The 12756-nt window shown below is 39.3% G+C and overlaps 1 protein-coding gene across 1 annotated transcript in view; it reads right to left on the bottom strand.

Moving 5' to 3' along the window:
* LOC148944511 (uncharacterized) overlaps positions 1 to 12756 on the bottom strand; it is a 154810-nt gene that overhangs the window by 59117 nt on the left and 82937 nt on the right. The window contains exon 5 of the mRNA XM_089099947.1: positions 2488 to 2628. Within this exon, the coding sequence (XP_088956073.1) occupies positions 2488 to 2628 (141 nt within the window). The remainder of the gene's footprint in view (positions 1 to 2487; positions 2629 to 12756) is intronic.

Genomic DNA, 12756 nt, shown 5'->3' with positions numbered 1-12756 from the left:
TTTTAACTTTTAACGTAAAGAGCGTGGTATTGAGTAAGGGGAGAACCCCCTCATATACTTAATAACATATACGTAATAAAAAAAAAAAAAAAAAAAAAAAAAAAAAAAAGCGATACGGCTCAAAATTAATAGAAACTTTTAAAAACTGAATTTTGATTTCAATAAATGTATCAAAATAATGGGCTTATAATGCTGATTCTAAATATATATTAAGTTTTATTAAGTTTAGTAATTAAGTTAATTTTATTAAGTTTAGTATTACTCATCAAAGGCTACGAGCCTGAGAAAATTTACCTGCTTTTTTAAAGAGGGAGGAAAAATCCCCTACAAGTGAAAGAATTTTAATGAAAATCCCACCGTCAGGATTCAGCGTATCAGAAAACCCTATTACATAGGTTTCAAGCTCATATCTGCAAAAATCTGCAACTATATCTGCAACTTATTTTTTGCCAGAGGAAAAACATACGAATATAGAAGTTCGCTACGTAAGTTAATTTGTAAATTACGTCAGAACCAAATTTAGAGACAGCCATTTAGCAAAAGAAGGGTAAAATTTTTATGCAAATTTTGTTTACTTATTCAATGACGGTGAGCCAAAATAAAAGCTGCATTAACTAAAAAACGATCAAAAATTAATTAAAAAAAAACAAGTTTTTTAAACTCAAAATAAGGAGCGACATTAAAACTTAAAACGAACAGAAATTATTCCGTATATGAAAGGGGCTGTCCCCTTCTCAACGCCTCGCTCTTTACGCTAAAGTTTGACTCTATCTCATAACTTTATTTTTTAAAACAATAAAAAACTTAAGCGTAAAGAGCGAAGCGTTGAGGAGGGGACAGCCCGTCCCCTCCTCAACGCTCAAAAATCACACACAAGTAGGAATCGGACTCAAGACACTCAATTACAAAGTCGAACGCTGTACCAACAGAACCGCGGCTTTAACAAAAGGAATCGTTATATTAGTGATTATACCTTAATCTCGTAGCTTAAGGGGACTTAGAGGAGGAACATACGAGAGGTTTTCTTGCAAACCTCCAGTTATTGGTTTTGGATCATAATTATTACAATGATGATTTCGTTTTATACTTCCAAGCTTTTCTACTTACGAAGTGACATCAAAACTATTGGTTTTAGTGCTATCTCACACTTAGGGATGGTAGAATTGATAAACACCATGTACATACGAGCAATAGTTTTCAAATGAGCCATTAAACGTCACTCTAAAAAGTACTGGTAGTCCACTAGACCCAGGTTTTCCACTTGCGACATTGCACCAAAAGTGCCGTTTTTAGGCCATTTTGAACTTGTTGATGGTTGAATTTATAGAAAGGACGTAGATATGAGCAATATTTTTTATATGAGCTACTAAAAATCTATATAAATACCTGCGATACCAATATGACCAATAACAATATACCAAAACCAATATACCAAATCACCATAAAATTCTTTTCGCAATGAACTTTTACATTTAAGACGAACCGAGATAATAAATACCATTCCTGAATCAGTGTCAGATGGAAATTTTCTTCACTAGGTAGTTTTTTTTCTATACACGTTTTTTAACTTTTGGTTACTATGGGCTGTGGTTCGCTCTTTACTAGGTTGCAGCTACCTCTGCAACCACGATACGCTTTCTTGATAAGCGAAGAATCCTTAATTTCTGAACACCCAAGAGTACTATCATCTGCAAATGTAAATAGCACTGGGTCTCGAGCTGCCTCACTAGGTGGAACAAAATTGTGATTACAAATACTACAGCAACTTCATTTAGTTTGTTCAGATACAGCAATAAAAACTGATGAATATAAGGGATAAAACAGGTCCTAGGATACACCATTGAGGGACACTAAAATACGCACGGAATTGAGCTTGAAGCTGGTAAACAGACAAAACTGACAAAAAAAAGCCTTCAATGGATTTAGAACGAGTGTGGCAAGGACCACAATTATTGCGCTATAGACGTCTATCTCGTGGCTTGGACACATAGAATATTCAAGGCCCGTAAGATGATAAAAAACACAACAAAATAGACTCATCAATCAACCCGGACCATAAACTATATAACCAAATTTTATAAAACCAACATTGAATTTGGGTGGTGCAGTAAATAAAAAGGAGTCTGGTATGATATCTGTTAAATCTGCATAAAAAAGAAAAGAAAAAAGGAGCTGGTAACAAAGTAAAAGTTTGGTTAAAAGATTAAATAAAAAGTATCTTCTGAGCTTGCAATGATCCCTTAAGGAACCCTTATTTTGGCGAAGGTCCTAGTATAAATAAATACATTTTTTACAGAGGAGACAGACAGGGAAGATATGTTTTCTACTGAGAATGAAGTCAAGTAGCTATATGAAATTTAAAGAGCGACAAAAAACAAAAACAACTATATGAATGATCCGAAAAACGTAGAGATGCACAAGAAGAAGAAAATAATGAAAAAGAGAAAGAGGGAGCTAAAGATGACGAGAGTATAAAGTGTAGCTTACCTCCAGTTGGATTACCAGCAGAAGCAGCTTGATCTGTGAGTGGTCCTGTTTGGCTGTTTGATGAAGCCCTTGCGATAGACCATTCAAAGTCTCCTCCTTTATTGGTCCACTCACATGTTCCAGCGTTGAAATCACATTCGCCTGTAAGCCCAAATAATATTTGTTACTGTGAAGATAGATTGGATTTTCAGCATTATAAGTTCAGGGAAATTCTTCCAGACGATGTGAACATATCTTAGCATGTGACATTGAGTTTGTTTTGTTGCATTCATTTTTGTGTCTTTTTATCTGATTTTTATGAATAATATGGAATCAACTTCTTGCGGTTCAATTAATTCTAAAACTTGTGCACAAGATGGAGTCTGTTGCAATACACAGTTTTTCAAATGAAAATCCATGAGAAAATTTTGAGTAACAACTAAAGATTCCATTCGCGCTAAAATTAACGGTAAGCGTTTCATTTCTTGCTAATAGGGATCATTGTATAAGTTCTTATACTTACAATTTATTTTCTAGTTGAATTGTTGGTAAAACTAAAAATTTTGAATCCTTTTTTATGGCTTTTAGATTTTGATTCCAAAATCGATAAGCAATTTTCAACAAACCTTCAGTTTTTTCATTGAAACCAAATTTTCCCCAGAACCTACTATATATTAAAATCACAATGATTCGAAAGAATATGAAAAAATCTTTATAAGAGCAATTGGAGCTAAATTATTTTACTTGCATTTTTTTTGCTATGTGGGTTGGTTTGGGTGTCAACACATCTTCCCGTAGGTTATTATTGCGTCTTTACACAGATAAGATTTATCTTTTGTGCAAGAAGGTTATCTTTAAAATTCATTTTCTCACTTTACACCAGCAATACAGCCCCCCCCCGCCCCCACGTCCTGTTTTCCCAAAAAGTCTCTGATAGGTATTTTGAGATAGCCGTTTAATAAAAAACAGTAAAAAAGACCACATAACAAGGCCTTTGGGGTTAACACAACCTCCCACAGTCTGGAGGCAAGGGTTGCAAAATATGTCCCGGGGATTGTCAGTTTAATATACATATACTGACATTTATTTCTTATAGATTTTAGAGTCAAAAAAGGAAAACATTTAAAAAGTATTTTGTTTTCAGTAAAGTGCAAATTATGTTCTGGTCTTGAGAAGGCATAGGGGTTGTCAGCCCTGTTCATGTTAATGTTTGCTCATTTTGAGTTTGAATCAGTTATTTATTTTTATTCCTGTTCATTTTGGGTTTCATTTATTTATTGATGGTGATTTGTGATCGTTTCAAGCACAGTTTATATAATTATCCATTATGATCTTTCCCTATCTCACCCATTATAAAAACCCGGACCGAGGTGCGAGTGCTCCAGAGAACGTTTTTGCAGATATAAACATAAGCGGCATTAGACCTTTTCACGGGTAGACAAAGAATATTCACCAACGGAACAAGTACTGACAAAACCATTCGGTTGGCTCAACCAATAAGGGGACAATAAGTGCAGAAATAAGTGGGAGGAGCTTTTTGTTCGCACTGAGAATGAAGAGCCAGAAATCATTTGCGGTAAACTTACTGGATAATTTTATAAACTGTGGTTTTAAGCTTGGAAGACTATTATATTCTAATTATGCTCATTTTTGGTTTAATGGAGCTCTTTACTTTTCTTTGAAAAACTTATTTGTAGAAAAAGTTTTTTTAAATTAATTCCGATTAAAAAGACGTTTTTTTGTTCTTTATAGGCAAATACAGAACTTGTTTGGAAATATGTACATTATTCCCAAATTTATTGTGAACAAGAATTGGAGCCACAATTATTCTGAACGCATGTCTTCGGAACATCAAGCCATAGAGAACTTCTTAGGACGAAAAATTCAAATTCTTAGACGAGGTACTGCCAACTGAGAGTAAATCATATAAGAGAGGATATCTATCAACCCCTGTGCAAGATCTGTGTATGAGTAGAGATGCCTCAGGAGGTACAAACAGGGCTCCTTATATGGGCATAGAATACTGACAGGGCTCCTAATAAGGGCATAGCCTCCCTAGGGAGAATGATTACGTAATGGGGTCAATGACCTCTTTTTCCAAGGTCGATTTATTTGATGTTTCTATGTGTAATAGCTCCGGGACGAAGGTTGCACATGTGCATTGAATTCTAACGGGAATAATGTTATTGATCTAGGACTCTAGGGGGAAGTGAATTTCCGAGAAATTGATTGCGTAATCAAAGTGTGTCAGCAACAACAACATCGACCTTGACATTCACTGAGAGCGTGCACTTACAACAATAACAACCTCGACCTTGGAACACCTGTGCTGTCGACCTCAATTCACCTATCGTGAATCAATAATTCCCCTTAGAAACAACAAATTAATTTCCCCTTTCTTGACAGATCAATCAATCAATGACATCATCTGTCAGACTTTAAAAATTTTCGCCTAGAAACATTTCTCCAGGAATAGATCCAAATCATTAATGTCTTTGCCTCGGGAACAGTTCTACTGGTCGAACTCCAAAGGATATTAATAACCAAAGGCCATGGAAACAATTAGGCAAGAAACATCTTAGCGATGAATTGTTTTAGCGCGCGAAAAGGTTTCCTATTAATTTGAAATGCGTTAGCGCAGAGATGCCAATAACAAAGGAACACGCTGAATTTGCGTTTAGGGATTATTTGGGCGAAACCGTTTTAGACAGGTTATGGAACTATTTCGGCGAAACAGATAGAGACATTTTAAAAGAAGATTTTTGAAGAGATTTTAGAAGAGAATTTGAGTGTGGTCGTTATAATACACAAGTTTCATTTGAACAGTGTTGTGAGGTCCTCTAACCCAACCCCAAAGGGTTCCAATCCTCCTACCCCAACCCCGAAGGAAGCCCCCGGTCCTCAAAGGCCCCCCAAGCTCCCAAAGGCCCTCCACCAGTCCCCAAATGTCCCCCAGGCCCCAACTGCCCCCCGGACACTCAAAGGCCCCCCAAGCTCCCAAAGGGCCACCGGCGCCCCAAAGGCCCACCCAGACACCCAAATGCCATTCCCGGGCCCCCCAAAGGCCCATCGAGCTCCCAAAGGCCCACCGGCGCCACAAAGGCCCACCCAGACCCCCAAATGCCATCCCCGGGCCTCCCAAAGGCCCATCGAGCTCCCAAAGGACCAACGGGGTCCCAAAGGCCCTCCACCGGTCCCCAAAAGTCCCCCCGGCACCCAAAGGCCCTCCCGGGGCCCCCCAACGGCCCCCCAAGCTCCCAAAGGATCACCGGCGCCCCCAAAGGCCCACCCAGACCCCCAAAGGCCATCCCCGGGCCCCACAAAGGAATTATTTACTGACCTTCAGTTGTTGTGATTTTTAAAGTTCTGCTTTTGTTTTCTAAAATCATCGCCTAAAATGCCTCAAAGTGTTTCACCCAAAGAGACACATACACAGAGACACACACACAGAGACACACACACAGACACACACCTACAGAGACAAACTAAGACACACACGCACACACACACACTAACACAGAGAGACACACACACACTCAGACACTCAGACACACACACAGAGACACACACACAGAGACACACACACAGAGACACACACACAGAGACACAAAAACAGAGACACACACACAGAGACACACACACACAGACACAAACACAGAGACACACACACAGAGAGACACACACAGAGACACACACACAGAGACACACACACACACACACACACACACACACACACACACACACAGACATAATCACACACACAGACACACACAGACATAGAGAAACACACACAGAGACACACACACACACAGACACACACACAGAGACACACACACACAGACACACACACACAGAGACACACACACAGACACACACACACAGAGACAGACACACACACACACACACACACAGAGAGACACACACACAGAGACACACACACACACACACACACACAGAGACACACACACAGAGACACACACACAGAGACACACACACAGAGACACACACACAGAGACACACACACAGAGACACACACACACACACACACACACAGAGACACACACACACAGACACAATACAGAGACACACAAACAGAGACCAACACACAGATACACACACACACATATACACACACACAGAGACCCACACACAGAGAGACACACACAGAGAGACACACACAGAGACACACACACAGACACACACACAGACACACAAACACAGAGACACACACACAGAGACACACACACAGAGACACACACACACAGAGAGACACACACACAGAGACACACACACAGAGAGACACACACACACAGAGACACATACACACAGAGAAACACACACAGAGACACACACACAGAGACACACACACAGAGAAACACACACAGACACACACACACAGAGACACACACACAGAGACACTCACACACAGAGACACACACAAAGACCTACACACAGATACACACACACACATAGACACACAAATAGTCACACACACAGAGACACAAACACAAAGAGACACACACAGCCCACAGAGACACACACACAGACACACACACACAGAGACACACACACAGACACACACACAGAGAGACAAAGACAGAGAGACACACACACACAGACACACACACATAGACACACACACAGATACAAACATACAGAGACACACACACACAGAGAAACACATACACAGACACACATAGAGAGACACACACAGAGAGACACACACAGAGACACACACAGAGAGAGACACACACTGAGAGACACACACAAAGAGACACACACACAGAGACACACACACAGAGACACACACACAGAGACACACACAGAGAGACACACACACAGACACACACACACAGACACACACACAGAAACACACACACACAGAGACAAACACACAGAGACACACACACAGAGACACACACACACAGACACACATACACACACACAAACACACAGAGACACACACACAGAGACACACACACAGAGACACAGACACACATACACCGACACAGAGACACACACACAGAGAGACACACACACACACACACACACACACACACACAGAGACACACAGAGAGACACACACAGACACACAAACACAGATAGAGACACACACACAGATACACACACACACGGAGACACACACAGAGACACACACACAGAGACACACACACATAAACAAACACACAGAGACACACACACACACACAAACACACAGACACAAACACACATACAGACACACACAAAGACAGACACACCCACAGACAGACAAACACACAGACAAACACACAGAGACACACACACAGAGAGAGACACACACAGACACACACACACAGAGACAAACACACAGAGACACACAAAGAGAGACACACACACAGAGACACAGACACAGAGACACACACACAGAGACACAGATACAGAGACACAGACACAGAGACACACACACACAGAGACATACATACAGAGACACAGACGCAGAGACACACACAGAGACACAGACACAGAGACACAGACACAGAGACACAGACACAGAGACACACACACACGGAGACACACACACAGAGACACACACACAGAGACACACACACAGACAGAGACACAGACAGACACACAGAGAGAGACACACAGAGAGACACAGACTGAGAGACACACACAGAGAGACACACACAGAGACACACACACAGAGACAGACACACAGAGACACACACAAAGACACAGACACTCACACACAGAGACACACACACAGAGACACACACAGAGACACACACCCAGAGACACACAAACAGAGAGACACACACAGAGACACACACACAGAGACACACACACAGAGACACACAAACAGAGACACACACACAGAGACACACATACAGAGACAGACACACACACACACAGACAAACATAAAGACACAGACACACACACACACACACAAATACTCACACACACACACTCAGAGACAAAAACACAGAGACAAACACACAGAGACACACACACAGACACAAACATACAGAGATACACACAGACACACACACACAGAGAGAGTCACAGATAGAGACACACAGAGACACACACACAGAGACACACACACAGAGAGACACACACAGAGACACACACACAGAGACAAACACACAGAGACACACACACACAGAGACAAACACACAGAGACAAACACACATAGACACACACACACAGAGACACACACACATAGACACACACACATAGACACACACATAGAGAGACAGACACATAGACACACACAAAAATATACACACACACAGAGACACACACACATAGACACACACACAGAGACACAGACACAGAGACACACACACACAGACACAGATACAGAGAAACAGACACAGAGACACACACACACAGAGACACACACACAGAGACACACACTCAGAGACACACACAGAGACACAGACACAGAGACACATACACAGAGACACAGACACAGAGACACACACACAGAGACACACACGCAGAGACACACACAGAGACACAGACACAGAGACACATACACAGAGACACACACACAGAGACACACACAGGGAGACACACACACAGACACACACACAGAGAGACACACACACAGAGACACACACAGAGACACACACACACAGACACACACACAGAGACACACACACACAGACACACACACAGACACACACACACACACACACACAGAGACACACACACACAGAAACACACACAGAGACACACAGACATAGACTCACACACAGAGACGCACACAGAGACACACACCCAGAGACACACAAACAGAGACACAAACACACACACAGAGACACACACACAGAGACACACAAACAGAGACACACACACAGAGACACACACACACAGACACACACACACAGACACACACACACAGACACACACACCCAGACACAAACACAGACACATACAAAGACAGAAACACCCACACAGAGACAATCAAAAACAGAGACTCAATCAGATACACAATTAGCCATACACACACACAGAGACACAAATAGAGAGACACACACAGAGACACTCACACAGAGACACACACACAGAGACACAGACAAACAGAGACACACACACAGAGACACTCACACAGAGACACACACAGAGACACACACACAGAGACACACACACACAGACACAAACACAGAGACACACACACAGAGACACACACACAGAGAGACACACAAAGAGACACACACACACAGAGACACACACAGAGAGACACACACACAGAGACACACACACAGAGACACACACAGAGACACACACATACAGAGACATAAAAACAGAGACACACACCCAGAGACACACACACAGAGAAACACAAACAGAGAAACACAAACAGTGACACACACACAGAGACACACACACAGAGACACACATGTTCCTTTAGTAACTACGCAATTAGGCTTAAATGAAGATATTTATGCAGAGTTTCAACTAGCTATGGCTAAGTTTGCTAAAGCCAAGCTATTTTCTTGTGAAAACACACAAAATCAGAAAAAATGTTCAATGTTCCTTTAGTACCTACGCAATTAGACTAAAAATGAAGATATCTATGCAGAGTTTCAACTAGCTATGGCTAAGTTTGCTAAAGACAAGCTATTTTCTTGCGAAAACACACAAAATCAGAAAAAATGTTCAAGGTTCCTTTAGTACCTACACAATTAGACTAAAAATGAAGATATTTATGCAGAGTTTCAACTAGCTATGGCTAAGTTTGCTAAAGACAAGCTATTTCCTTGTGAAAACACACAAAATCATAAAAAATGATCAATGTTCCTTTATTACATACGCAATGAGGCTATAAATTAATATATCTATTCAGAGTGTCAACTGGATCTTTCTAATTTTGCTAAATACTATCTGTTTACTTTAAAAAACACACTATCAAAGAATAATAATTCAAGGTTACTTAAGTAAATACGCAATTAAACTAAAAAGGAAGTTATTTAATTAGAGTTTCAACTAGCTATGGCTAAGTTTGCTAAAGACAAGCTATTTTCTTGTGAAAACACACAAAATCAGAAAAAATGATCAATGTTCATTTAGTACCTACGCAATTAGACTAAAAATGAAGATATTTATGCAGAGTTTCAACTAGCTATGGCTAAGTTTGCTAAAGACAAGCTATTTCCTTGTGAAAACACACAAAATCAGAAAAAATGATCAATGTTCCTTTAGTACCTACGCAATTAGACTAAAAATGAAGATATCTATGCAGAGTTTCAACTAGCTATGGCTAAGTTTGCTAAAGACAAGATATTTTCTTGCAAAAACACACAAAATCAGAAAAAATGTTCAATGTTCCTTTAGTACCTACACAATTAGACTAAAAATGAAGATATTTATGCAGAGTTTCAACTAGCTATGGCTAAGTTTGTTAAAGACAAGCTATTTTCTTGTGAAAACACACAAAATCAGAAAAAATGATCAATGTTCCTTTAGTACCTACGCAATTAGACTAAAAATGAAGATATTTATGCAGAGTTTCAACTAGCTATGGCTAAGTTTACTAAAGACAAGATATTTTCTCTCGAAGACACCCAAAATCAGAAAAAATGCTCAATTTTGCTCTAGTACCTACGCAATTAGACTAAAATTGAAGATATCTATGCAGAGTTTCAACCAGCTATGACTAAGTTTGCTAAAGACAAGCCATTTTCTTGCGAAAACACACAAAATCAGAAAAATGTTCCTTTAGTACCTACACAATTAGACTTAAATGAAGATATTTATGCAGAGTTTCAACTAGCTATGGCTAAGTTTGCTAAAGACAAGCTATTTTCTTGCGAAAACACACAAAATCAGAAAAAAATGTTCAATGTTCCTCTAGTACCTACGCAATTAGGCTTAAATGAAGATATATACGCAGAGTTTCAACTAGCTATGGCTAAGTTTGCTAAAGACAAGCTATTTTCTTGCGAAAACACACAAAATCAGAAAAAATATTGTTAGGTTAGATTAAGTTAGATTAGGTTAGGTTAGCCTACGTACGCGCGCATATAGGTTAGGTTAGGTTGGATTAAGTTAGGTTAGGTTAAGTTTGGTTAGATTAAGTTAGGTTAGGTTAAGTTAGGTTAGGATAGGTTAGATTAAGTTAGGTTAGGCTAAGTTAGGTTAGGTTAGCCTACGTACGCGCGCGTACGTAGGCTAACCTAGCCTAACCTAACTTAGCCTAACCTAACTTAATCTAACCTATCCTAAACTATCTTAACCTAACCTAAATTAATCTAACCTAACTTAACCTACCCTAACTTAATCCAACCTAACCGAACCTATATGCGCGCGTACGTAGGCTAACCTAACCTAATCTAACTTAATCTAACCTAACGATATTTTTTCTGATTTTGTGTTTTCGCAAGAAAATAGTTTGTATTTAGCAAACTTAGCCATAGCTAGTTTAAACTCATCATAAAAATCCTCATTTTAGCCTCATTGCTTCGGTACTAAATGACAATGAAACATTTTTTTTTCTGATTTTTTGTGTTTTTAAAATAAAATTGATTGTCATCATCAAACTTAGCCATAGATATTCGAAAATCCGCTAAAATAAATTAATTTAAACATAATTGCGCAGGTACTAAAGGAACATTGATAATTTTTTCTGAGTTTATGTGTCTTCGCAAGAAAATAGCTTGTCTTTAGTAAACTTATCCATAGCTAGTTGAAACTCTGCATAAATATCTTCATTTTTAGTCTAATTGTGTAGGTACTATAGGAACATTGAACATTTTTTCTGATTTTGTGTGTTTTCGCAAGCAAATAGCTTGTCTTTAGCAAACTTAGCCATAGCTAGTTGAAACTCTGCATAAATATCTTCATTTTTAGTCTAATTGCGTAGGTACTAAAGGAACATTGAACTTTTTTTCTGATTTTGTGTGTTTTCGCAAGAAAACAGCTTGTCTATAGCAATCAAATCCATAGCTAGTTGAAACTGAGCATAAATATCTTCATTTTTAGTCTAATTGCGTAGGTACTAAAGGAACATTGAACATTTTTTCTGATTTTGTGTGTTTTCGCATGAAAATAGCTTGTCTTTAGCAAAGTTAGCCATAGCTAGTTGAAACTTTGCATAGATATCTTCATTTTTAGTTTAATTGCGTAGGTACTAAAGGAACATTGATAATTTTTTCTGATTTTGTGTGTTTTCACAAGGAAATAGCTTGTCTTTAGCAAACTTAGCCATAGCTAGTAGAAACTCTGCATAAATATCTTCATTTTTAGTCTAATTGCGTATGTACTAAATGAACATTGATCATTTTTTCTGATTTTGTGTGTTT

Source organism: Artemia sp. Qi Xiang Cuo, chromosome 14 (genome assembly GCF_049724085.1).
Source record: "Artemia sp. Qi Xiang Cuo chromosome 14, ASM4972408v1, whole genome shotgun sequence".
Lineage (NCBI taxonomy): Eukaryota > Metazoa > Arthropoda > Branchiopoda > Anostraca > Artemiidae > Artemia > Artemia sp. Qi Xiang Cuo.
This window is presented reverse-complemented; position numbering and strand designations above follow the sequence as displayed.